We start from the raw sequence: 27,468 nt of genomic DNA, 5'->3' as shown, positions 1-27,468 counted from the left end.
GGACTTGGGCCTGTAGGTGCTTTAGTCAATGTGTCTGGGGCATCCATTAGACATAGACGGTGCTCCTGCCACAGACAATGGCGCTACGGCGCTACAAATGCTTCTATGAGAGGGCAGTACCGGGGCATTGCAAGATTGCTTATCGAGTTAGGCTTAGGCGTCAGCACGGATATTCTGGCAGCGGAGCGGGCCGGGTTCCATATATCATTTATAACTAGATGGATGAGATGGGCATCACCGGGTCTTTCAAATAAGATTGTCGTGGCACTAGATGCTACGATGGCTTGACGTATACCGAGTAATTGGAAAGGCCAGTAGAATAATGCTCCCATATATTTTGGCTCGGCGTTTCTCGCGGTAGGAAATTGGGATTGTAGCCGATTATATACGTATGCGCTGCATACCACTTGAACAGGTGCCCTCAGATGCAAATTTTCAGGCAATGGTAGAAGTGTACGAGGCTCATAGTATGCATCTCTCAGTGGAAGGTCAATGTCTCCTTCATCTGTATGTTATGGGGAGTTTAAAGGTAATCAGATCATACACGCCAATGGCACTCCCTTCACTCCGCAGAAAATACAACCCCAAAGACACAGCAGCAACCACCGCAAATATACACACCCACCGAATTAACCCACGACGACCATGCTGTCTCACGGCCCGAGTGATTGCCTCGGAATCATTAACCCTCGGAAACGGTATATCCTTCGGCACCTCCATCCCCAGCGCCTTCCACAGGGGCCCCCACCCATCCCTAATATCAATAAAAACCAACCTCTCCTCTGGAACCACTTCTTTCAACCACTCAATATGCTTATGATAGGCACCACCCGGACCCCCATTCCTTCCATATATCCTCTGCCATTGCAAAGCAATCAACGCCAGAAAATCCATAAAATGCCTTATTCCAGGAATCGGCAGCATTATGACGCGCAGAACCCACGACGATCGCACCAGACCTTCCAGGTGCGTCATGCTCTTCTCCCACGCTACCGGGTCGCGAACGGTGCAGATGACCTTGGCGTTGGGTAGACTTCCATCAGCTCTGGGACGAGTTGGGTACCCGGGGCGTCTGTGACGGCGGCGTAGCCCTCTAATTGCCGGTCTATGAGGGTGAGGGCTTGCTGTCGGTCAGGGGCGTTGTCGTTGAGGATGAGGCGCATGACTTTCATCCAGGTGGTGATTTCGTCTGGTGGGCCTATGTTTGTTTGCGTGCCGCCGTGGTGAACTGGGCCGTTAAGGAGGATGGCGAGGGCGGCGCTGAAGGATGCTGTGCCGGTTCGCCAGAGGCCTGCGCCGATGACGCGGAGTTTGGTGCCGGGTTGGGGGTCGAGGGGGATTGGCCCATTTTTATGCAGTTGGGTGTTGATGGGATGGCCCTTCCGATACGAATTACGGATATGAGCTATCAATCGAGGGTAGTGACTGTCCCGAGTATATATGATGTCTCTTTGGGGGTAGATTGAAGATAAACAAGTTTCGGAGAGTGTTAAGTCAAACTTTATATTTAGCGGTTCTTAGTCGGGGATCTGAATTTGACTGGTCGAGAACCATGATTTTCAGCCCCAGATCAAAGATTCAAGACAACATAGCTTGCTTAGTATGGGCTAGTGCTAACAGGTGTTTAGCCGGTTGATTCTGCATGGTATCTAGTTTGTCGATGCACTAAAGTGTAGGTAGCAGCGGTGGTAATGCGATACCTCTGGCGGCGACTAAGTTAGCGAAGTAGGCACTGTAACTGTTGACGGATACTATTAGCTTCATATGATTGATCCACTCGTCTGGCCCCAAATAAATATAATGGCTTCGGTGGGATGTTTCAGTTTGTCAAACATCTACATCTGGGAATCTTGAAGGGTGTTGGTGTGGATTACTGGCCTCTTCATAAATGACTAATCATAAGCAGTTGTGCCCGACCGACTATTCCGGATCGGGCTGTAGATACGAAGAGACGCGCTAGTCCTATCTAGCTAGTCACCTGGTCTGCTCCTTCACGTCTCCATCTTCCATCGACACGTCGGTTCTTGAAGATCCACCATACATCCGAGATTCTGAACTCGCACTGCTCACCGCTCGGTTCTCCTCTATAACGGCGTTGCAATGCTCATTGATAAACTGACTGATTCCAGCCACGCAGCCTGCATCCTTCATCAACGCGTAATGGTTGTCGCAGTCGACAACGCCCAGAGTGATGTTGGTGCAATGTGCCTTCCACCAATCTACCACTCCGTCCTGGAGCCGATCGGGTAAGGCCACATGAAGGCACTTACCCTCATAGACTGGTGGACTTTTAGAATGCTCCAAGGCTCTAACATAGCCATCAAAGCACTTTCGAAGCGGTAGGATGTCTTGAGGACTGACCTCCGATCTGCCCAGCGAGCTCATAATCAAACTCTCCTTCTCACTTTCACCCTTCCATACTCTGTTATCCACCTCATAAGTGCCAGGGTCGAGTAGGACTACCGAGCTGGAATGGGCACCGTATAATTGGTCCCATTTATGGGCCATCTCGAATGCAATGAATCCACCAAATGAATACCCCCCAAATATCACAGGGTGGTCAGTCTGAATGTGCTCTTTCATATCAGTCAAGCAATGATTAGCCCACTGCGAAAGCGTTTCAGGATAATTAGCTGTGCCCATGAATGGGTCGTCGACTAGGAGCACATCAATCGAGCCGTCTAGTAATGGCAGCAGAGGCTCGAATACCATGCATTGCGCAAGGAACGGATGAACAAGGACAATGGTTGCCATACTCCCTTGGCGCATGTGAAAATGTAGGTAACTAGCATTGTTTTTGGCGGCTGACCCCTGTCGAACTCTGGCTGCTTGCGACTGCACTGTTGAAGTCTGTGAAACGTCTATCAAATCGAGATGTAGCTCTTGTCGACGAAGTATTGCAAGCAATGCTATTGCGCGAATGGAGTCACCGCCCATCTTGTGAAAAGTTGCAGTGATGTCAACAGAGTCTTCGTTGATCCCCAGCACTTTTGCCCAGAGTGAAGCTATCTTGTCTTCTAGGCTCCCAGGCGCGGCGCGAACAGGCGTGTGAGAGTGCCTCGAACGGTCCTCTAAATTCTCGTTATGTCTGTCCGCGGCCATCTTGGTGATAGCGATCCTGTCTAATTTACCGCTTGTTGTACGCGGTAAGGGTGTTGTTTGCACCCAGATGAAGGCTGGAACCATATAGGTGGGAAGGCTTTGGGCTAGATGCTCCTTGATTATGGACTCACATATGACGTTTCCGGGCTGGACTGGATGGACTGCTTCAACGAACGCTGTCAGGGTCTCAGTTCCGTTGCTCTCAAGCTTAGTCACTGCACATGCAATGATTTGTGGATGCTCCTGCGCCACCGAGCAAATCTCGTCAGTGTCAATTCGGATTCCTCGAACTTTTATCTGCCCATCCATGCGACCCAGGTACTCAAGGTATCCATCTCCGTGGAGTCTTGCTCTATCTCCCGTACGGTACATTCTCCCCTGTCCCGTTGGGGAGAACGGATTAGGTATGAAATATGCCGCGGTCAAGTCAGCTTCCCCTAGATAGCCCTGTGCCACTTGTTGTCCACTAATGCACACTTCGCCAACTGAACCCAGTGGGACTTCCTCCGTAGTTCCGGGATATAACACCCGAATGTGTCTGTTCTGGCCGGGCTCTCCAATGGGTACAAACGATCGGCCTCCGCACACATCAACAACTGGCCCTTGTACCTCGCAGGCTGCGATTTCAATGGTCGCCTCGGTAGGGCCATAGCCATTCCAGACATTTATTGTCCTGGGTACGCGGCTCAAAGTACTGAGTGGGAAAGGCTCACCCCCAAAGACCAAAGAGCGCAGAAAAGAGAACCCTTCGTTGTCAAGGTCGTTCAGTATCAGCGTACCCAATGTGGGAGTTAGTGATAGATGTGTGACACTCAGATCTTTTAAACAATGGCTCAGCCCGGAGAGAATATCCTGTTGCTTACCCAACAAGAGACGGCCACCTTTGCAGAGCGTGGCGAACAAATCTCCCATTGCCGCATCAAAGGTAGGTGCAAGAAGCGCGAGTCTGTTCGACGTCCATGAGCAGTCAGTACTTCCTCTATTGGAGGACAAAAACGATGCCAAGTTTCGATGATCGATCATCACTCCTTTCGGAATACCGGTCGATCCTGAGGTAAAAAGCACATAAGCCAGAGAGTCCAGGGGTAGAACTTTGTGCTTGTACGTCTGGCTGGTATTCTGGAGAAGATCATCTACTGTCAGTGCAGTTGCTCCCGTTGACTTGGCAAGTCTTTGTAGCTTCTCGCCACCAATTATACCATCCCAAAGGAAGACAGTGGCTGCGCTTGTTACGCATATTGTCTCTAGCCTCTGCATCGGATGTTCAATGTCCATGGGAACAACAGCTGCTCCGGCCTTTAGGATGCCCAAAATGGCTCCAACCATGTGATATGACTTCTCGAAGAAGATCGGCACGTATCGCTGCTTGGCGGTCGCACTTGTTTGACTGTTGAGAATTTTTTCAAGGCCGACAGCAATGTGATTGCTCAGGTCGTCGAGTTGTCCGAACGTGACAAAATCACTCCTTTGAACTTGCAAAGCAATCTTCTCTGGCATTTCTACTGCGCACTTGTGAAAGAGTTGGATAACGGTAGACAACGCACCACCTCCCTCAGACGATTCCCCATCTTGGTGGCCCAATAATTGTTCGATGATAGTTCTCTCTCGCTCCTTGATTACGAGCTTAGCCTCAGGGGGTTGCTCTTCCTGATGTTGCATGTAACGTTTTTGCATGAGGTCAATCGAGTCGATGATGTGCTGCAACACCCAATCTGCATCTGCTGGAAGTATTGCCGCCGGGTCAAACACACATCGCATTTGAAGATGGCCTGTGAGCTCTCGACAGAACACTTCAAGCACCAAGGGAAAGTCCGTACGCTTCAGCTCACCGTCAGCAATACTGAATCGGCTCCATGGAAATATGTGATTCTTGGCATTTGTGACTTGTGCCTGAAAAACGAAAAGCACCTGAAAAGGAAGCAAGTCGGGGTTCTCAGTCAAGCGTCGAATAGATTCGAGTCCAAAATGCTGATATGGCATCGTGTCTAAGTACGCATCTCGGGTGCGCGTGAGGAGCTCTTCAACTGAAACTCCCTTTCGTGGTCCGTCACTAGAATGCTGCTTCGAGTTCACTGCAAGCGGGATTCGTACTGGATGGGTGGCGATGCAGGGGCCTTTGACGAACTCCGAATGAGCTCGGCCACTCGAAACCTCACCGAAAATGACGTCGTCTGAATCACTATGTACAGCAATGGACAAAGCTAAAGCTGCTCGAACAAGACCGGCCGGGGTGGTGCTGTAAATTCTTGACAGTGCTTCTGCATCTCCGCTCCATTCAGCACGAACTTCATGTGGGATTCGAACTCCATCCATAGGACCTCTGAGACCACATGTAATTGGCCAAGTACATGCTGGTGCCCCATCTAGGTATTTCTTCCAGAAGGTGGAGCCTACTGATCGATCCTTCTGTTGCAACGTGCGAATGAACGTTATGAACGGCATGTGGCTGCTCCTGTCATCGTTTGTTGGGCTATGGCTCTGTGCATGGTGATAATCACGAGACAGGCCCTCCAGAATATATGACAGATAGGCTTCATCATAAAGAGCATGATGCATTGTCAATTCAGGTTGCATCAAACCTGTCACGTCGTTTTGCCTCAATGCCAATGAAACCGGTATATGGCCGATCCCAAGGTCAGGCAGCGGATTGTACTCCTGTTGCCGAAGTGTCGAGACCCTTTCCACTTCGTTGGAGTCGTACCGGAGGACGGCCTGCAGAAAGGCTCCACTACACATTCCGCTCAAGGACAAATCTTGCGTCGATGGCATGAAGGCTGTTCGAAGCATTTCCTCACGTGCCACCACTGAATGCCACGCTGATTGCAACATATCCACGTCCAAGCGTCCGTCGAATCTCAGCTTCATGGTAGCCAAATAAGCGGGAGAGTCTCTGAGGACGAGGTCGGCAGCAAGGACACCCTCCTGAAAGGGAGAACACGGAAACATGTGCACTACGTCTGCTGCGCAAATGCCGGCCGCCTCCACAGCTTGATTCCATTCATCGTGCACGACCGGCTCGTAACCAGCAAACTCATTAATGCCTTGGATTTCGTCACTCTCTGCTTCTTCCCCGCTACTTTCATCACAAATTGTCGAAATTCTGCTTGCCAAAGCTCCTGGCGTTGGGTAATCAAACAGGTCTCGGACCGTGATGGCACACTGTGTGCGCTCAACAATCTTGGATATTGCTCTTGTTGCCATCAGGGAGTGTCCACCGAGATCGAAGAAATTCTCTGTAACGCCCATTTCACATCCAAGAACGTGACCGAATGCTTCGCAAACAATCACTTCGAACTTAGTTCTAGGGTGCACGAAGGTCATGTCAGCTGGTGCCTGCCTAGGTGCCATCGTGGCTGCAATTTGAGACAGAGCTTGTCTGTCTATCTTGCCGCTATGATTAGTAGGCATGTCCTCAAGAACGCTTATCAGAGCCGGAACCATGTACCAAGGCACGCGTATCTTCAGGAACTGCTGGAGTTCTCTTATGATTTGGCGGGTCGGCTGAACTTGCATTGGCCGGTTGCTGAATTCTTCAATTGAGCGACCTTCATGATCGGTGCAAAATTGAAAAATGGTTCTTTGTCGTCCATTCTGGGACTTGATGCGGTGAAAGATGGCATCCAGTCCTCCGTGTTGGGAAAATTGTCGCGCCCAACTTAGTTCCACATGGAACCCTGCCAAGGTGCCCAGATCAACAAGATCCTTTGCCGAGAGTCCATCAACTTCAGCTGCATTCTGACGGATCGATGGTAGCCAACCAATATCTGTCATTGTTGTCTGGCTGGAAAATGCCTCAACGACTAGTCGTTCGAATATAGTCTTGCTGTGCGGGATGTTGGCGATGGCTACAACAGCTGATTCTGAACCTTCCTTCAATAGATCTAAGAGCCCGTTCCGGCTTAGACCTTGGGTGCTATAGTCGATCCACTGATCTGCGTCTACAGTATGAATGATGGGGAGATAGTCTTGTCGCACAGCATGGATGATGGCAGAATAACGATAGCAACTAAGTTCGTTTGTCGCTCGCATTCTTTTCGGAAGTATCTCGACGTGGTGGATAAGATCTGTGAATTCAGCTGCTAGAGACGTGAAAAAAGCAGGGTCAATCAGCAGCTCAGTTTCATTCTCCACAGTATCTGCCATACTTTGGCAGATATACTCGAGACTAATCTCTCCTTCTCCGTGCAGGGCCTTGGTGACCTGGAATTGAGCATATAGGGCGTATGAACGTATGTCTCCAAAGAAGAGGGTCTTGGCCTGATGCTTCCGCAGAAGATCCAAGATGAGCCTGGATAGGTATTCCGCACTGGGGAAATACTGCGCAACAGAATTCACCACCACGAGGTCGGGCCTTGAGATGTTGGGCGATATCTTGTCCAAGTCACTGGCACTTCCGACATGCAGCTGTACTTTGCTTGCTAGAGTCGGGTTAGTTTTGTCCATTATTGTCTTCACAAATTCCACGATCGATTGCACCGGTTCAAGGCCGACATATGTCTGCAGATCATTTGCAATGTTAAAAAGGATCATCCCTGAGCCCGTCCCAATCTCGACCACGTTGCCTGGCGGTGCACCATTGAGCAGCGTTGTGATCGTATCGTCCAGCCACTCCCCCATCTCTTCTTTGTCTATGTCAGTACCATCGTACATTGACTTCCATCCAGAGAAGTCCCTACCGGCCTCACGAGGGTCGATCTGGCTGTCATAAGTGACTTCACTGAAAATTTGCTTCCAAGCCTGTTCTGATTCCTGTTCTTCAATACCCCTTGCTACCTCATCCATGGGGAGATGCTTATAGCCCCCCTTCAACAACGTGACAAAAGCGACTAGCCGGCCCTCTTGATTATCAGGCTGCTGGAAGAGGACCGCGGCACTTCCGACTAGGCCTGAGCTGTGAAGAACGTGCTCGATTTCCTCGGTCTCAACACGAAAACCTCGAATTTTGACCTGGCCATCCAACCGGCCAATGTATTCAAGCTGTCCGTCTACCGGACGGCGACGAACTCGGTCACCCGTACGATACGCTCTTAGAACCTGACCGCGAATATCAATGTTGAGGAAACGATTCACATCCCTTCGTGTATCGGTATAGCCGCGTGCTAGGCCATCGCCGACAACAACAAGTTCACCGATTACACCGGGTGGCACTAGACATAGTTGCCGATCCACAACGTACGCCTTCGAGTTTGTCACTGCTTGTCCAATTGGTACACCGTTATGATATCCGCCGCTCTCCGGAAGTCGATAGAAGGTGCTGATAACGGTATTCTCTGTTGGGCCATAAGCGTTTACTACATCATACTGAACTAGCTTGCGTGCTTTTATCATGTCTTGAGGATCTGCTCGATCTCCCCCCACGACCAGTGTATGGAGCTCAGAGATCGAAGCCGATGGCTCTGTAAGAAGCTGTTTCAGCAGGGCGGGTGTAATAAGTGCTATCTCAATGCCTTCCGCATGAAATATGTTGGAAAAGGCTTCAAAGTCCGTAATTGTCATACTGTCAATGCAAATCACAGTGCCGCCGTTGAGAAGAGGAGTGTATATCTCCCAAACCGCTGCATCAAAAGCAATGCTGGAAATGTGGGCGAATGGCTTTGCCGCAACCTCTTCCTTGAGCATATCGCAACCCTTCACTCGTGACACAACCGCCCTGTGCTCAATCATGACCCCTTTTGGCTGTCCGGTGGAGCCCGAAGTGAACATAACATATGCGAGGCTCTTGGCAGTAGGCATTGTATTATCAACATATGCTGGGCTCTGACCAATACCGCTCGACAGTCGTGCCATGGGGACAACGTCTACCCGATCCAAGTGGGTAATTGGTAATTCACATCCGGAGCCGACCAGAACAACTCTATTGCCTTCAATAAAAGAAAGAATGGACTCTATTCGAGCAGCTGGAAACTTGATATCTAGTGGAAGATAGGCCATATTTGCCTTAAGTATTCCCAGGAACGCTGCGATGGTCTCGCACGATCTGTTAGCGAAAACCGTGATCACAGTCTCTTTTGGCATTTTCAAATCACGCAACCAACCCGCCATCTTATCGGACTCTAGGTCAAGCCTGGCATAGCTCCATTGATTCTGATTGTCCTTGACTGCTGTTTTACCTGGATGTGCGGCTACCTGTTCGCGGAATACATCGACTATGCTCGAAGTTCGAGGGTACTCGGAGCGGCGAATCCCCAACAGGTTCATGTCATCAAGTGCGGAAGTAGCGCTCGGCAGGGGGATCGTCTCGATGGCCGTATGTGAATTCTCTAGGCCGACTCTCAATATATCCTGAAAGATCGATAGCAACACCTCGATCGTTCGGCCATGGAAAAGCTCAGTGGAGAATACGATGTCACCCTCCAGGCCATCTTCACACTGGCAGACGTGAAATTCGAGGTCGAACCTTGTCGCATGTGTCAGGCTAATCAGTTCCGAGTCGATGCCTTCGAGGCTGATCTTATCAACACGTTCTGGGTGAAATGCGAAAATAGTTTGAATCAGTGGATTGCGTGAACTATCCCGTGTTGGGTGTAGCTCGGAGACGATCATCTCGAAAGGCACCTCGTTGTGTTCGTATGCCGCCGCCGCTGTCTCCTTTACCCGTTGAACCAGTACCTCAAAGGAATCGCTTTCCGAAATTTCGACTCTCATACACTGCATGTTCACGAACAGCCCAATTATTCCTTCGTGTTCCTCACGGTTGCGATTAGTGAATGGAGTGCCGATAGTCGTATCAGCTGCCCCTGTCATTCGGTAATGAGCTGCCCGGAAAGCCGCCAGTAAAACGACGAAGGGTGTTGTCGAATATCGCTTGCAGAGGCTTCCCAAATCCCTGTATAAAACACCGCCTAATTTGATCCCCCTCACAGCAGCCTGACCTGATGGCACAGCAGGCCGAGGCTTATCACACGGAAATTCGGCCGGGTGGCTGCCTCGCAGCTGTTGTGTCCAATACGCTAAATGACGCTGTTGCTGCCGGAGCTGTTCTTCCTGACGTTGCCATAGCGAGTACGCTCGGTATTGGATGGGTAGAGGCGGCAATATCAACGAGGAATCTTTCCCACGGAGGCTCTCAGAATAGAACAATGCGAGCTCTCGCAAGACCACCCCCAAAGACCATCCATCTGCAATTATATGGTGGATAACGAGGGAAAGAACATGTTCTTGAGAGCTAACTCGCACCACGGCTACTCTCCACCCGGGTTCATTCGTAAGGTTGAATGCCTTTGTCTGTTCACTACGAAGGACCGAGTAGAGCCTTTCGTGACCAGGGTCCCCAGTAAGATCCAATATTCGGATACCTTTCAGCGTAAAGGGATGGACTACTTGGACATTCATGTCGCCTTTCACTTCGAATGTCGTTCGCAGCGTTTCATGACGCTCTTCAAGCGCTAGTAAAGCGGACCCTAAGGCGTCGAGGTGCAATCGCCCTCGCAACCTGAATGCAAGTGGCATGTGATACCAGCTCAAATTTGGATGGAGCTGTTCCAAGAACCACAAGCGCCCCTGCGCGAACGATTGCTCAACAGTCATGCTATCTGGAGCTCGATACGTCGGTAGGCTCTGCGGTATGTTTTCCGCAGAAGCACGAATGCGCGCACTCAGCGTCTCCGGAGTCAAGCATTCCAAAACATCCCGGAAGGTGATAACAGTGCGAAGGTGCTTCCTTATTTTACTCGCCACCCGTATTGCTGTGACAGAGTGTCCTCCAAGATCCAGGAAACTGTTTGTAATGCCAACCTGGCAAGAAAACACGTTGCTGAAAGCTTCACAGACATGTCTTTCCACTTCGTCCCGTGGATGGACGTATTCCAATGCCGCTTGGGACGCTTCGCTTGCTAGAACTTCTGTTGCTCGAGCTGACAGTGCTTTCTGATCAAGCTTGTTGCTAGGTAAACGAGGTAATCCATCATCAAGCTTCACAATGCGCGCTGGTATCATATAGTCTGGCAGGCTCTGGGATAGAACGGTCTTGATCTCATCTACCAGACTCGCCCAGAGGCCCGCTTCAGCTGTCGCATCGGTAAATAAGTTTTGGTGGTTTGGCTGTGTCTCAATGAATGCAACGAGCGCCATTCCATGGCTCGAGTCGCCTGTGGCGACTGCGCAAGCCTTCACTCGAGGATGCTTCCTAATCACCATTTCTATTTCCAGTGTTTCGACACGCTGCCCTCGAAGTTTCACTTGCTTATCTTTGCGCCCGGTATACTCCAGTCTTCCATCGGGTAAAAGTCGTCCAAGGTCTCCAGTGCGATACAGCTTGCATTTCTCATCTTTCGCAGAAGGATCTGAGACAAAGCTTTTACCAGTAAGCTCTGGCTGTCCTAGGTAACCCCTGGAAACTTGGGACCCACTGATGCAAATTTCACCAATATCCCCGCTTTTGACCCTTTCAGTGCTTTCAGGTGCCAATATATGAACACTACAGGATCCAAAAGAGCGTCCAATCGGGACGTTTGACTTATTTTCATCCTCCTCTGATACAGTGTATGTCGTCGCTACGAAGGTTGTTTCGCTTGGGCCATAGTTGTTGTATAATCGACACTCCTTAGGGATGCCTTTTATGAGAGAGGGATGGAAGGGCTCTCCACCGACCATCAGGACACTCAGGTAAGCTGGGACATGGTCCTTCAGCAAGTCTGCGACCAAGGGAGACGTATTCAGATCCGTTACGCTAGTCATCTCTAGCCATCTTGCCAGAGAGGACAGTAACTCTGCGTCTGGACCGAACACTAATCTTCCCCCACGACCCAGTGTGCCAAATATGTCTGCCATGGCTATGTCAAAGGTGCGATTCGAGAGCTGCAGCTTGCTAGTCGTCCAACCACCTAGAAACTCGGGCTCGTCGGCTTCCATGAAAGCCACCAAGTTACAGTGCTCTATCATGATACATTTAGGCTCCCCAGTCGTTCCAGACGTCACCTGAATGTACGCAAGCGAGGAAGCTGGTTGCTTCTTCCGGTTGGACGGAAGTGGACGCTTGTTCTGCATCCTGACCAGATCGTTGAGCGCAACGATTGCCCTGCCTTCCCTCCTGGCAACCTCGTTCAACTTATGCGTGTCAGCCTTTCCATCGTAAAGAATGAATGGCGCCCCTGCCTTCCGAATGATCCCCGCTATTCGGCTAGCTGGCAGACTCGCATCGATATGCACGAAAGCCGCCCCTGCCTTCAACACCGAGAACATAGCTATTACCAGCTCAAAACCTTTGTCGAACGAAATTGGGATAATGAGATCTTCGCCGGGAGACGTTCGTTGGATACGCTCGATCCAACAAGTTAAAGAAACAGCGACCAGGTCGCAACGATCGTTCAAGTCTTTATATGTCAAATAGTCCGAAATCTCATATTGCAGGGCAATCTTCTCGGGAAACCTGCTAGCACTCCGCTCCAGCAAGTGATGCGCACATGCACCACCTTCGGCCCTCACGTTACTCAGAGAAGAACATGTATGTCCAGTGCACTTCTCTGTGGTAATGGGCGATGTATTACTGAACATGATAGTCCCTGGAGACTCGCCGACATGCTCACTGTTGGTTTGGATCTTCTTCTGGTTCTCCAGGTGGACAGCTGCATCGGGGCGTGAACTCAGAAGATCGTGAACCGCAGATTCGAGGGTAATGTCTTTCCATGTATCATGCCCATGTTGCTGCCATTCAAGCGATGCGCAAAAGAAATGTCGGAATGCCGCAATGGCGTTGTCTGTGAACAGGTCACGGTGGTAGGAAATGCGGACAAGGTACAGATCCCCACCACATGGAATCAGTTCGATTACCAAAGGGACATCTGACCATGAATCTTTGCCATCCCAAGTCCAGGCTTCGACTCCAGTGGACGCACATGACTCGATGTGGCAAATAAGAGACACCGAAGGTCGATATGCCGTGTTCGGACTGAAGGAGCACAGCTCGCCAGGTGAGAAGGCGTGGTGAATGTCGCATCCCGAAGATAGGCTTTCAGCAATTCTTGAGAGTAATGTACGGCTATCATGTTGAATCCACCGAATCTGAGGCACTAGAATTGGACCCAGAACCTCTCTATGGTTTGAGGGTAGTAGTTCTCTGAGCGGGATTAACTCTAAGAATGTGGCCTCTTGTGTCCTGGCCAATGTGCAGAGTGCCATATATAGGGCCTGCCGCGCTCTCAACAGGCGATCGGCCCGAGGGTTAAGCATAGCCATTTTGTCGATCGTCACACCATACCCCTCTCTGTAAAGTGGCTTTGTGCTACCGAAGACGGTTAGGAGAGGAGGTGCTCCCGCAAGTTTTTCCTGAACCCGACGTTGCATATCATGGCTGCGTCGGAAAGCCAGGCCCTTGTGGGCTGCAATGAAGTCGGACACGACGGTGGAACCGGGGGCCTGCAGCTCATCCCACAGGTAACGCAACATCCGACAAGCCGAAGACTCGTCCAGGATTGCGGTATGGTAGCACAGTGATAGACGAGAATTTTTCTGGCCAGGCAATGAGTCGATTGTCAACCTCCATGGCATCTCTCCATGCCATTGGCGAATTTCCGCAGCGTCAGACAACCCCAGCACATGAAAGTCGATAGGGGGATTTTCTGTATTCATATCCTGGGTCGGTCCTTCACTGACAAGCTTGATATTCGCTTCGGGGTAATCGGTGCCAAGAACTAACATCAATATCCGGCCGGGATGTTGTTTTGTGGCATGATCATTCCAGCAAAAGAGGGAACGTAGGACAACATGTCTTCGGGCCAGTGCATGAGCCGCACTGTTCAAGTGAGCCACATTGAGTCTTTCACGACAGGTAAAATGTTGTACTTCCACGTTGACCTGATGCTTGCTGTCCGCAATCGTTGCAACAACCATCTCTTCCTGGAACGTCGATGCCTTATGAACCGCCTGCACCCTCATTGGCGCTAGTCTGGCAGCCCACATGGCATTCACTGTTGCCTGGGAAAAGCAATGTGTCTTTTTGCTGTCATTGTTCGCCTGATCCATTGTGCTTGTGTTTCCTGCAGAATGCACAGAAAAGAAGTAAGACGCGAAATCATGGCTTATGGAATGCGATTCCGAGGAGATTCGAATAAGCTATGCAAGGCGTGTGGTGTCATATAAAGTCCTGCTGTTTACAGCATTTGCTGTGGTCGCTTAGCATTGAGACATCAGGAGACTTCAAACGGCATTCCCGTTGGAGATGATGTGAGATTCAATGTTCGTATTCGCAGCACGCTCCTCCCTCCTGAGAATGACTTCATCATCACCGTATTTCTTGTTTGAATCTAAGACCTGGTCTCCAGGCTTACTGGCCGATTATGTTTCATCATATTACATGGAAAGAGTGGAGCAAAGTCCTCTACAGCAATGGCCACGAGGACCATGGCTAGCCACAGTGAGCTGATGCCGTGAAACGCTCAGCTTGGTACAATTCTACATATCTTGCATCATGCGATGCGATGGATCTCGTTGTAGAAAGCTTCCTGCTTTAAGCTACGGTTTCCAGCCTTCCAGTCCTATATTAAAATCACCATCGCATTGCTTGCAATACCTTCCATAAGTTTCACATACTGTCCATCCATTGCAAAATGCCGAGTCACTCTGGTCTCTTCACCACATTCACCGGCTGCGTTCTGACTACTGACGACGAGAATCGCCTCTCTCTCCATTCAAACGACCACCAGCCTAGCCCAGCGGATAAGCTCCGAGCTAATGGCGAGTTTTGGCTCTGTCGTGACGATGGCGTTAGTTGTTCTGTATTCCGATCACTTGCGAATTGGTGCTAATGACTCGCTCTCGCAATCAAAGTTGATTGGGAAGTTCGGAAACCCAGACAAGGTAAGTAATCCCCTCCTTGCTACATCCAGTACACATGATCTCATTCAGCTGCTTCCAGGTAGTCTTCCTGTATGATAACCGCGTGTATAACATCTGGGTTGAGCTACGTGGTTACAGCGATGACGCACTGGAGGTTAGCTGGCCTGCCGCAACATTTGTCGCTATTGGATCCCACGTTACTGACGCGTGGCCTCCCGATTATCATAGTACGGGCTTATCCCCATCGTACCTGGCGGAGATTACAGTAATCGTTTCTTGGCTGTAAACGACCAGACTGGTCAGTTAGAGATTGCCAGCGAGTGGAAGCAGCAAGCAAAATTTCGGTGTGTTGAGTAGCAATTGGCTCCATATACTGAGCTCAGCTCGGGTTAATGCAGGACGGCCCGGCGAAGTCCGTCGGTTTTGTGATTATTTTGGCAAATTCTTGTTAATGATGGAATGTGTTGCAACTATCTGATCAATATTCATTGGCCTTGTCCTACATGAACTTGAAATAGGGTTACACCTGTCTCGGGACAACAGTCTGTGCGCAGGTCTGATATCTTGTACTTCCTGATCGGAGAATATTCAATTGGTCATGTCTGATCTGGGTTATCCGTCACCAAGCGTCTGTGTGAGGGAATGACAACGCCTGTACAACGTTTCACAGCTGACCTTGAGACTCGGCTCTCCACAGCTGACGGCCTCGGTCTCGGCTGCCCGTCGAGCCATCTCCATGGCCCATCGGATGGACGCACAACCACGGAGTTTCGGAAATCACATGCCCTCTCTGCTTTGTCTGACAGTATCCCAGTTCTAATCCGCTGCCGGTGCCTCCCGCAAGGATCTGCGGACTTGTTACAAGCTAAGTTTAACGACCTACATGGAAGTGTACGGCTAGAATCTGCTCATATTCACAGAATTTATATCTCGACATCGGCTATTAAGTTGTCACAGTGACTTTAGGAGATGGCTTTGCAACATCTGCTCGGTGAACTCCCAGATCTGCGGTGTGCTATGAGATTCCCATGTGGCCGCGGTGTAAAACGTCCGACGCTCCCCTTGCAGGGAATTGAGATCACGGTAAAATCCGTTCTCGATGGCCTCAGCCGGAACCGTCAGCTGGTACGGGCTATGATCCCCAATGGCGAGGAATTTCGGGTCCGGGAAGTCGACTTTTGCTCTCTGGCGGATGCTTTCCATATCGTGAAGCATACCCTGTTTCACCTCTTCCTCTGACAACGCCTTCGTGCTGAGATAATTCGCCACCTTTAGCTCAGATGCCTCTGTAGGCTTAAGCACAAGCATCCCAGGCAATCGCGGGATCAGGAACGGATCTTTCGCCCCGCGATTCATGTAACAAGTCCGATCTGGCAGCCCCTTGACTCGCACTAAGGCCGTATAGAAGAACAAATTGTTGAACTGTCCAAACAGAGTCTTCTCCTTAACCCCGAGGTCGAACCCTTTCAAACTGTCCAAGCTCGGCTGCACAGCCACTACCAAGCTTTTCGCCTGAATTGTTGTATCCTCCTCTCCTTTTCTCACCGTCACATATACCCAGTCCGCACTTCCATCCCGATCCATGCTGACAACCTCACTCCCCAGCAGCAATCCCTCCTCCCCCAACTCCTTCTCTGCGTCCCCATACAGCTCACTATTATTTCGACTCTTTGGTCTCACAAAGCCGGTTCTGTCGCCTTCCAAAACATCCAGATTCGCGTACTTCATTACGTAAAGCGTCGGTAAAGCTGGCCAATTTCCCAACGGATCAATTGAGCCTCCCAAGTCCCCAACCCCAGCTTCCAGATTATACTTGTCCACGAACTTCCCGAACGGCATCACCAAATCCTCCGGCACAGGATCAGATAACTCAAGCCCGACCCTCAGATACGGATACTCTCTTAACTGCGCGATATAGCGATCCATCGCAGCGTTAGAGTCCGTCTCCGCAGTAGCGGGTATGGTCGTCCCCGTGACGAAGTCAAACATGTCAATCTTGTAATCGAATGCCGAGTAGGTCAGCGGGATGTTGAAGTGACCGAAAAAGTCCCGCACAATAGACATGTTCTGGTAGTAGGTCACCCCGTATTCGATGGGAAGCGGGGTGATGGCTGGGTTGGTGTACGTGGTTGTCTGTCCGCCCAGACGCGGTTTGTGGTCGATTACGACAACGGATTTGCCGAGTTGTTGAAGACGGATGGCAGCGTAGGTTCCTGCTGCGCCGCCGCCGATGATGCAGACGTCGCGGGTTAGCATTGGACTGGTGCTAGTGGTACTGGACATGGTGGTTGTGACGATGCTGAGGGTCATGAGGAGCTTAGTGCTGGGTAATCTGAGATGCATCTTGACGTAGTTTGGTCACTAAGCACGGAGGATATTTATATTCTTGACTTTCGGGGAAGGACACCTCTCCTTGTGCGATATGAAGCGGAATATAAGATTTCCCCGAGACGGGAAGGGATAGTATCCAGTGAAGAGAAGTCGGATATGGTGAGGTAACGAAATCAGATGAGGTGATACGCAAAGCCCAGTAATTCAGTATCCCTGGAGGGAAACGAAGGCCCCGAATACGATGCTACTATACTCCTGGGATATGGTGTTCTTTTATATCATTGGTCGACTTTACAATTCCTTGCTCAATATCAGATACGACGTGAGTTCAGATATGCACCGAATTTGGGCAGCAATGCGTTTATGTGGAAGCTCGGATCACAAATCCGCCCAGGAAAGAAGCAACCCCCTTGACCTCGCATAATCATACGATGTCACATCTAGCACTGGGAGAACAATGGAAAGGTCTCTCTTCGCTACATCGTCCGTATTACATCATATCACTTCGTATCCATCCATAAGGGTTTCACCCGCGCGGAGAATAACTGTCAGACCTTCAATCACTCCCTTGTATCACCAATTCAAATTGCGCCGTGATGCTACTGCGGCTTACCTCATTCCAGGCCGTATCGCTCTTGGAAATGTATAATCGTGTTGGACGCATGATGATGCAGTCATCTGGCTAACATGTCGTTCGTTGGTTGATCATGTATGTCTAGCGTTTTGAAATGACTAAAGCCCTCATGACGCAAGTCTTCCAGGCAGTAGTGATATTATTTGGAAGCGTGTGTGATGTCGCTCCTCTAGTGGCTTCTGAGCAAAGGAATATGTCATTTTCTCCTTCTTCAGGACTAATATGCAGTGTTGATTGGAATCAATCTCCATTCTTCCGTCTGGACATAACTGCCAGCACTGTCATAACATGAATTACTCCGAAGCTATGGTACAACATAGAGTAGTATCATATCAGCTAATATTGAAACATTGAAGACATGCTTTGATAAACTCCTGGGCAAGAGACTTCTAAGTAGGAATCTGACTGCGCAGGAAATACTTGCAACCAGCCCGACGGTAGTCCTGTATAAATCCGTGAAAAAAGCTTTACAATAGCAGTCTTGCTGGAAACTCTCCATCTCACTTTTCCTCCCTTCTAGACCCACCCTCTACTAGGGGTGCGCAAACTCAAGCCCGCTCAACTCCTCCAAGCTATTGCAACGCGCCAAACCATTGAATAACCCACTAGCGTGGGTAATCATCCTTTTCAAAGTCGATATAACCTCTTTTGCGTCTCCCTGTTCTCATTCATAACTGTGCCTCGTGTGCTGAACATTTTGTCAGTCAAGAATCAAACGATTGTGCACTATCCGCTCCTATGGAGTTACCTTGTCATCGTTGTTCAACCGAATGAATTCCCAGCAAGAACCGTCCGTTGCAAGCCCGTAGACAGAGGTATCCTCACGGCCGGCCATTCGGCGAGCATGATGTATCATTGCTAGCAATCGTTAATCAACAGTGTTATATCAATATCTATCAAGCTCGCCCATGGAAGTAAGGACCCGATAGGGTCTCAGTTGCCCCACATCTGACTTTCTCCACCAGCAGTTGCTAGTAGAAGATAATTTGTCTTTTAGCTTCCATTACCACACCGCCTATCTAAGTATCTTTCCAATAGTAATTTACGACATTATTCGGGATGTATTATTATTCAGAATGTACCATGAAATCGGACTGGGGTAATTTGCCTGAAAGACAACATAGTCACGTAGCCATTATACATCACTCTACAATGAGGTTACTATATGTGAGACAATACTAGTCAAATTTGAGGTGTTCACAAATATGCTGCTTGTCAATTCGTAAGATGTGTGTAATAGACACCTGACTCCTAGCATCTTAGCTTCATAGACTACCAGATTAGCTTTATCCCATTTCCCATCGACTTCTGTATCATAGCAAATAGTCTTGTCACCCAGACAGCATATACCTTTTCTTCAACACCTCGAGGTAGTTCGATGTTTATTTCAAATTGCAGATAATCAGAACGACCGAACCTCACAAATGAGCACAATTAACTGATCTGACCCATCTTGGTATTCGTCTCAGCTTTTGCGATAGTATGCTAACAATGACACTTCGTATGTTCAAGCAATAGATCGTAGATAAAATAAAAGTGCAGTCAAAGCAGCGTACAGGACTTAAGGGTCACAGGGAACCGGTCCTTCGACGAGGTCGTTGATTTTCATTAGTAACAACCTATGATTTGCCATTAAAAATGACCGGGAAGTTTTGGACTCAGACCTGTCACTGGAAAAGATGAGGAGACTCTTTTGAGACTCTCAAGCCTGAGATTCAGTCTTTGCCAAATCATAGTACACCTTAATACCTTCGTCGATTGCCCTTCTCTCATCTTGCCCCGGAGTATAAATATAACATCTATTCCCTTGCGGTTCCTCTAGGCCTGTGGGAATTGCGTCTGATATGTGTCATTCGGAGTATCCTATAGCAGCATATGAAGGGTATCTGACTCCGCCAGCCTTCAGACGTGGCAAAAAAAAGAAAATCCCTATGAGCGTTGTTCACGATCTAAAGTTGAGTAATCGGTTCTGCCCGGTACAAAATATAGCGTTCATTGAGGAAATTTAGTTAAATTTCCATATCGTTCTCATGACGATGGTGGATTGATCGAACGTATTGAGTGATTAAGGGATGCACTATTCTGATACGCTGTGCTCTGCTCCTATTTGTTGTCCAGTGTGTTGAAGAGGACAGCATCGTTCCGGGCTCGGATAATACCCTCGCTTAGCGGTGCCCCTGTGCTAACAATATTAATTTTGAGTTCTTCGACGGTATGGGCTTCTTTCCAGCGTTGGCTGGATTGTAGTTGTATACTCGGCCGCATAGCGGGTGTTCAGGACATGCCGTATATAACGCATTTCCTGATCCCAAAATCCATGTCCTTCTCGAACTGTAGATGAACCGGTCATTGGGACGTGGTGGAAGAAGTAGCGCATTTAGTATGCACCCTCTCTTTCTTTTTAGTACCAATGGGGTTAAATAATATGAGGAATTGCGTATGCTCTTCATTCTCTGTGAATGCTAGTGTCGAAATACAAACTCGTAGAATTCGCCTTTTGAGTTTGGCGGACTGTGGATATGTTATTGCGTCAGAAAGAAAGGGTACAGTTACGCAAGGCGGTTTATCAAAGTGAACTTTTCATTAATGGCTCTTGAGCCTGGTTATGTTGTGTGTATGTCTGACAATTTACCATGATTGCAAGCCTAATCATTGGGAAAACTATGAATATCATGTATTCTTCTTGACCTTGATGAAATGGCTATTTGTCATGAAAAGGGAAGGAAGAGGAAGGTGGCGCAGGCGAAGGCTTTATAGGTGCTGCTGATAATTCGGGCAGGGAATGACTCGTATTGAACTGTGAACACTGTTCACTGACGACATTCCCGTCCAACCATAGTTTTTAGATTCACAATATAAAGCGCTTTATGTAATTTGAATTTACGCCTTAACATTCTAATTCGTGCCTTCACCTTACGCTATGCCATCCGATATCCGGTATGATATTGGGGTGAATGCCATAATTCTTGGGCGGCAGCGCCATTTCTTGGAATATACAGTCGAATAAATACATGATCTGCAAGGTATGCAAAGCAAATACTAATGTATTGTTGAGAAAGCCTTCACTAAGAGTAATAGCGGTTCCAGGGCAAAGGGATAACCCGAAGTACAAGCCATAATCGCCGACCAAGAGACGAAACACACTGATCACAAAACAAAATCATAATAACACTCTAAAATCATCCCTGGAGACTCACTTTAGTGCTCTTTTTTCACCTGATCTCTTCCACAGTATTTCCATCATTATCAGTATCTGTAAACCAATCACGATACTCAACCTTCGGGCCAGTCTCGGACATGATCCTGGAGGTCTCCGCAAGAACCTGATAGTTCTCCAACGAGCTCAGACGCACAAAAGGTTCATGGAGTGGATAGAAGCCAAACTGCCCTCTGATCTCATTCAAGATATCATAGACCAATTCGGTATCCCCATCCAGTAGCCATCTGTCTCCCATAACAATGGGATGCATAGCATAACAACCACCATATGAACGCACAGCCCTGAAAAAGTGTACGTGACCCAGCCACACCTTTGCAACGTAGAGACCTTTATCAGACGGCAATCTCGAGTCAGTCTCAGTACACAATTCGTGCGCCCTTGCGTCCAACCACACTTCTGTGGGTAGCTTGGTGGCAGGCTGTTTACTGCACCCGACGAGAATGATGATTTCGTTGTAATCGTTATGCACAAATTTGCAGACCTCATAAGCGCTCTTTTCCTCAAAAATCCTCCTTTCAAGAACAATATTGTACTTTAGTGGGTGGAAGCCGCTTTGGGTCTCGGACTGGGTGATGGGGTTGTGTTTTTGGGTGAGCATCTGTTTCAAGCGCTCGGCCCAGCGCACAACTTCACAATTTGGTTGATTTGGGCGATACAATTCGGACATTTTATTGTTGTAAATCGTGGGGATGTGACTGGTGGTGATGATAGTCGCAGTGGGATTGTAGTCCTGATGGATTTGTTTATCACACAAAAGAACTCTTGATAGAGGTTGGTCGTTGTAAAGAGCCTTGGCCTTTTAGGTGTGTAGTCAGTGATATGGAAAAACTCAGTGGGTGACAACCCATCGAAGCCATTATAACGGGTAAGTCCTCAAGGGCTTCCTGTGCATATGATATTTCTAGTATTTAAAATTAGATGATACAGTGACTCACGAGCAAATTAATGAATGATGTATTTGGAATATACCATGCCTTTCACATATAAGTGCGAGAACTGCCTCTGTAGGAGCAGATAATCAGTAATCAGTCACGTACCTGGGCCATGAGGAGACATAGAAGTGCATAAGCATTAACACGCAATTCACAAGTTACTTTGATAAGCCATCAGGAAGGCAGTACGCATATGCTTATAGGCACATGGTCTGTCCTCGAACAGGTGTGACAACGAAAGCCTGACTATTGGATATTTCCATGACAAATTGACAAGTGTGTGTCCAACGTTATGGGCTCTATATTCACTGATCATTGTCTATCGGATGTTCGTTCCATGTATGAGAGCCACGTCCGCCTATGGGAATATGATCCACGAACTGCTTTTACAGGATGTCCTTGCGCTTTACCATGGAACCTCCCGGCCATAAGTGCTGCTTCGAGGCGGTCAGAACAGGCAGCATGGGTATCGCCAGGGTCACCGGCAATAGGCTACTAGTGCAAGCCCTACATGATCATCAACCCAATCAGCAGCTTGCAATTGACCCATACACAGTGGAGTGACCCATATCTGTCAACTTGTCAAGATGGAAAACCCAGTTCTAACGGGCGGATGATTCATACGGCGCCGTTCCACCTCCCCCCTTGGTTCACAGCGTTGTCCCTGTATCACCAGCACCACCCTCACTCCAACTATCTCTCCATAGTATTGTCAAAGACCACTGAAACTTCCTTGTCGACCCCTCCGTTGACCTCCAATACTTCCCAATATTGCCATAATGCAGTCTATTGCTCCGGCTCAACTGCGCCCAGCCACCTCCAACCCTTTCTCTACCCCCAACGCCTCGGTCCCTCGGCTTCGCAAGGCATCAGCAGCATGCCGGGAATGCAAGCGATCCAAGGCGCGGGTAGAAGCAATTCTCTACAATCTCTAAGTATTTTACCCCAGACGCTGAACCGTGGTAGTGTCAAATCAGAGATGGCGCCTCCCAGTGCTGCCGGTGTACCGAACGTCGCCTTTCGTGTGTATTCGACTTGGAAGAAGACAAGCGGCGGAAGCTGGCTCACAAACGGAAGATTGTAAAGCTAGAGGAGAAGCGCGATGACCTGCTGCAGCTAGTCGAGGCACTTCAAAATAGCTCTGACTCCAAGGCTATTCGAGTTCTCAATCTCATGCGAAGTAAGGCTCCACTCAGCGAAGTTAAACTTTACCTATAACGACAATTCGGAGCTTGAACGAGAGATCACGCCGACCTTGAACAAACAAACGTCCTCGCATCGAGGCCCAGATATTCAGCATCCTGTAGATATACCCATCTATCGTATTCCAGCCGCCCCGTGGACCTCGGTCACTGGGAGTGACGATTTTGTATCTCATCTAATCTCCCTATGGTTGACCTGGAGCCATCCGTTCTACAACTGGATAGATCGGGGGCTATTTCTTCGTGACGCTGTAGCAGGAAAGGCGAATTCACAATTTTGTTCCCCATTCCTTATGAAGTGCATTTTGGCCGAGGCATGCTAAGCTCATGAGTTATCACAGAGCGTTTGTTTCTGGTCCGCTAATTGACAAACCTAGTTTCACTCCGACTGTCCAGAGGCTTATGCCGACCCGAATATTCCAAATTCGAAAGGCGTCCATTTTTACGAAGAAGCGCAGAAGCTCTACAAGAAGATAGAGGGTCGGCTCGATATGCCATCCATTCAAGGATGCGGCGTGCTGTTCGTGTGGTGAGCTGTTTCCCAACTAATCACTCGTCCCCTCATTAAGCCTCACTATCCAGTATGGCGGCCATGGGTAAGAATCGCATTGGCTGGTGGTATCTCGGTCAAATTCGCAGCATGGCTGAGCAATACGCCAAGACCCATCTTGACTCGCCGTCCTCGCCCCCTACCAGGGAAAGTCGCGCAATTGATAATACCATCTGGGGCATCTACAATCTTACAGCGTAATTCTGCTCACATCTGGCTGCTTGCATTTTTCAATCCTAAGCCATATTCTATAACGGCATCAATCTCGCTCATGAAACATATGGCCATTGATCATCTCGAGGAAGATATCTGGACCGTGTACCCTCGGCAAATGGATCCAGTCCAGGCGCACATTCCTTGCGTGCTTAACAGGTTCACTACGCTAAGTGAGATCAACGTGGATGCGAATCGACTTGTGTTCGCAAGCGGCCTCGATTCTCCACGCGATGAACTGGAAAATGCCCTTAAAGGTATCCTGAAACGGCTAGACGACTGGAAGAGCAACCTTCCTACATGCTTAACCCCGAAAAACCCCACTGTTCCTCAATCGTTGAGTTTGCAGTAAGGACCATAACCCACCCCGAAACCGCCAACAGCATGGACCTTTATTATCGTGCTACTAACCAGAGTACTTGCATCCAGTATGCTCCATCACGCAGTGGTGATCATGCTTTGGAGCCTTCTCAAGAAGGAAGACATGAATAGTGAAAACAACTTCAGGATAACCCGCGAGGCAGCAAGGAAGGCTACGTGGATACCGCCTTAGCAATCGTCGACTTCCTATACATTCGTTGCACCCGGTGGGGACCAGATGACATTTCACCGACGACCATTCACTGGGTGAATATGGCGCTCTTCACTCTGGTGGAGGACCTTGACAACAGTGACCATTGCAGCGCCTTCACTGAACTTTGTGTCACCTCTTATGCCTTGTCTCGAAACTGGACTTTTATGAAGGGATTTTGCGGGTGTTGCAGGTGTTTCCACATAAGAATAAGGTAGGGTGTGAGGGCCTTCAAGACCAGTTTTGCAGCCTTTATCCGAATCCTAGTTTGTTGTCGGAGACGGAAGGGGATCGTACGGTTGATGAGGCGGAACTGACTGTTTTCGGGAGAAATGGGATAGTCTTGATCATAGAAAGGGCACTTGAGATATCTGGTTTTGTAGGTATGCATAATGCAGGTGTATTTGATTTTGGACCGGGATTTTTACATAGCCTTGAGTGAAATGGGAGGTTCCTACTGTATGTTGAGGAAGTTTGAACCTGAAGTGCCTACTAGGGTTAAACAGAGAACATCTTATACATTATTAACTGTAGGGAGAATATTCTCCGATGGAGTCTGCCGATCGGCGAACTGTAACGGAATCAGCAGGGATGATCAGCCCAGGATGCCACTCAACCACGGGTTGTCATTCAACTAGTGCCCGGGCGCGCTTATAATTTTCCCCATTTCGAACTTCCTTCTACCAACCAACCACTTTCAACCCAAATCACACAAGGCTTGAATTATCACAGTACAATGGCTACCGAGAAACCCTCAATCGTACTTATTCAGGGCTCCTTCCAGACCCCCCTTGTTTACGCCAAGTTAGCAGCGGGACTTCGCGGCCTAGGATACCCCGTCATCCACCCAACCCTCCCCAGCTGCACCGACGTAGAGGCCGATGACTTCCCAACCCGCACAATGGAAGACGACGCACGCATTATCGCCGAAAACCTACAGCAGCTCATCGAAAAAGAGGGGAAATCCGTCGTCGTTGTAATGCATTCCTACGGTGGCATTGTGGGCAGTACGGCTATTCCCCAGTCCCTCGCCTATACTTCCCGTCAAGCAGAGGGCAGAAAGGGTGGTGTATTACATCTCTTCTACTATGCTGCCTTTGTTCTACCAGAGGGCACATCCGTCATATCAACATTTGGCGAGTCGCCGAACAATTATGTGACCGTATGTTTTTCATCATCTAATCTGTTCAATATCTTAAGGACAAGCTTAATTTCTTGCTTTTAGTCGGACGGCCGCTTCCGTATCATGAACGGGGCCAAAACTCTGTACAGTGATCTCCCGGACGCCGAAGCAGCCCTGTGGGAATCGCGCCTCATTCCGCAGTCTTACTTGGTACAAACCACGCCCACCACTCGTGCGGCGTATGAGTACCTGCCGTCTACCTATCTCATCTGTGAGGGTGATCAAGCTGCACCGGCTACGTTTCAGGGCGGATTTGCTAAGTTGGCTCGGGCGGAGATTGATCGCTGCAGCGCGGGTCATTCGCCGATGCTGAGCCAGCCGGATATGTTGGTGGAGAAGATTGCGGCGGTGGTTGATAAAGCGGTCGCGGCGTCTGTTTAATACAAGCTTCTCATAAACGGGTTCAGATCGTTCCTTATATGATCTAGCTATACATAGAAGATGCCAGATGGGTGATTATGTCAAGAAGGGGGATATCCGGAATAAAACACCACCGACGATCGGCGGTATCTTGCCCCTCCCCCTCTTCATTTCTTGGCTGGCTGTCAGATTTCGGTTGTCATTTGCTAACCAGTAAACAGCGCGTCTATGTTGGAGATCATTATTGTTAAATCATTCCAGTAGGGGAGGAACGGCTCCTCGGATATTCTACAGAACCTTGTCTCATAGTAGTGACGTACATATACTATTTCCCCATACAACGGAACCTGGTCGAGAGCGTGACCACTACATAGCCAATACTACTACTGAATATATATTCTGAGTACATCACAACGACGGTGACTAGTGGCATCATGATGATGGTGCTACAATTATTATAAATTGGTCTGTGTTATAGTTAGGTTAAAGAAAGATAAGTACTAACATGTTGAAAGAATAATTATATAAGAATTGGCACGATCCATATAAGACAAGAGAAGTTTCATTTGATCCTGATTATGAGAGTCCAAAGGGAATCAAAGTTAGTGATAAGATAGCGGCGATAAGATCACTGGCACGTGACTGCTTATCGGACAGTAGTCGGAGAAAACCCGGCCCGACTCATCTGACTGCCTTACCAGTCAGGCTGCGACTGCGATCTTCTCCATTGTATCGCTTCACCACAAACTCATGGGGATTTGTAACAGTCAACTATAGCCCCAGCTGAAACTGGAAATCTGCGACCCATTTCAAGCTGACAGCTGCAATATACAGTCTGAAATCTAAGCTACAAACACAATCTGTATGTGTCATATTGCATGCGGTCGGCCTCTGTGCGGAGTTCTGTTCATTTCCCTCATGTACTACCAGGCATAGATGCAGCTGGGCTTGATGGGTTCAGCATCTCCGAATCTCATCCTTCTTCATCGTGCCACATATGGCGGAGTTCGAGGTTACCTTGCGAATCGCCGGTCCTCCTCTCGCGCACCATCTTTTCTTTCTGCCTCAGGCTCCAACATAAGCAACAAGAGATGGTCGAGGTGAAGAGTCCAGCATGCGTGATCTTCTTGCACCATTGGGTGCTTGGATCTTCACTCCCGGCCAGCCAATTCGAAGTAATGTCTAGGTCATCTCGATACGCTACTGGCCGACAAAGCCTATCAGATCCTCTCCCGCTGGTGTTGCCATCGGCGGCATGGCGCACGCCATATCCCCTCCCACCAGCAAGGGGCCACCCGATCTCTGTCTAGCAACTCAGTTAATCCACCGTGAAACCAATGCCGTATCAAGCGGCTCACAGCTGCATCCTTGCAGCTTCCCCGCCTTGTTCTCGGCCGG

General features: G+C 49.0%; 8 protein-coding genes across 8 annotated transcripts; 4 read left to right on the top strand and 4 right to left on the bottom strand.

Annotated features, from left to right (window-relative positions):
- Window positions 1-496: 496 nt before the first annotated feature.
- Window positions 497-1,346, bottom strand: BO88DRAFT_479075 (uncharacterized protein). The gene has a single exon (XM_025712062.1). It carries the CDS (start codon window positions 973-975, stop codon window positions 502-504), a length of 474 nt encoding a protein of 157 aa, XP_025564824.1. The 5' UTR covers window positions 976-1,346; the 3' UTR covers window positions 497-501.
- Window positions 546-14,061, bottom strand: BO88DRAFT_486387 (nonribosomal peptide synthase; the record flags this gene model as incomplete). The annotated part of the gene is made up of 3 exons (XM_025712443.1): window positions 546-1,425; window positions 1,979-7,724; window positions 7,779-14,061. 3 exons carry the CDS (start codon window positions 14,059-14,061, stop codon window positions 990-992), a joined length of 12,465 nt encoding a protein of 4,154 aa, XP_025564823.1. The 3' UTR covers window positions 546-989.
- A 584-nt stretch (window positions 14,062-14,645) lies between these two features.
- On the top strand, window positions 14,646-15,231 carry BO88DRAFT_423828 (uncharacterized protein; the record flags this gene model as incomplete). Its single annotated transcript, XM_025708690.1, has 4 exons — window positions 14,646-14,801; window positions 14,866-14,895; window positions 14,954-15,028; window positions 15,103-15,231. The coding sequence occupies 4 exons, from the start codon at window positions 14,646-14,648 to the stop codon at window positions 15,229-15,231; spliced, it is 390 nt and encodes a 129-aa protein (XP_025564822.1).
- Window positions 15,232-15,825: 594 nt separating this feature from the next.
- BO88DRAFT_479067 (FAD dependent oxidoreductase) lies at window positions 15,826-17,217 on the bottom strand (the record flags this gene model as incomplete). The annotated part of the gene is made up of 1 exon (XM_025712061.1): window positions 15,826-17,217. One exon carries the CDS (start codon window positions 17,215-17,217, stop codon window positions 15,826-15,828), a length of 1,392 nt encoding a protein of 463 aa, XP_025564821.1.
- A 3,834-nt stretch (window positions 17,218-21,051) lies between these two features.
- BO88DRAFT_423826 (uncharacterized protein) lies at window positions 21,052-21,726 on the bottom strand (the record flags this gene model as incomplete). Its single annotated transcript, XM_025708689.1, has 1 exon — window positions 21,052-21,726. One exon carries the CDS (start codon window positions 21,724-21,726, stop codon window positions 21,052-21,054), a length of 675 nt encoding a protein of 224 aa, XP_025564820.1.
- Window positions 21,727-22,770: 1,044 nt separating this feature from the next.
- Window positions 22,771-23,944, top strand: BO88DRAFT_451713 (fungal specific transcription factor domain-containing protein; the record flags this gene model as incomplete). The annotated part of the gene is made up of 4 exons (XM_025710648.1): window positions 22,771-22,899; window positions 22,958-23,171; window positions 23,590-23,722; window positions 23,776-23,944. The coding sequence occupies 4 exons, from the start codon at window positions 22,771-22,773 to the stop codon at window positions 23,942-23,944; spliced, it is 645 nt and encodes a 214-aa protein (XP_025564819.1).
- Window positions 23,945-24,014: 70 nt separating this feature from the next.
- BO88DRAFT_451712 (fungal specific transcription factor domain-containing protein) lies at window positions 24,015-24,509 on the top strand (the record flags this gene model as incomplete). Its single annotated transcript, XM_025710647.1, has 2 exons — window positions 24,015-24,304; window positions 24,386-24,509. 2 exons carry the CDS (start codon window positions 24,015-24,017, stop codon window positions 24,507-24,509), a joined length of 414 nt encoding a protein of 137 aa, XP_025564818.1.
- Window positions 24,510-25,221: 712 nt separating this feature from the next.
- BO88DRAFT_361610 (alpha/beta hydrolase) lies at window positions 25,222-26,181 on the top strand. Its single transcript, XM_025703885.1, has 2 exons — window positions 25,222-25,689; window positions 25,753-26,181. Exons 1-2 carry the CDS (start codon window positions 25,264-25,266, stop codon window positions 26,089-26,091), a joined length of 765 nt encoding a protein of 254 aa, XP_025564817.1. The 5' UTR covers window positions 25,222-25,263; the 3' UTR covers window positions 26,092-26,181.
- The last annotated feature ends 1,287 nt before the right edge of the window (window positions 26,182-27,468 follow it).

The sequence above is a fragment of the Aspergillus vadensis genome (assembly GCF_003184925.1).
Source record: "Aspergillus vadensis CBS 113365 unplaced genomic scaffold BO88scaffold_6, whole genome shotgun sequence".
Classification (NCBI taxonomy): Eukaryota; Fungi; Ascomycota; class Eurotiomycetes; order Eurotiales; family Aspergillaceae; genus Aspergillus; species Aspergillus vadensis.
This window is presented reverse-complemented; position numbering and strand designations above follow the sequence as displayed.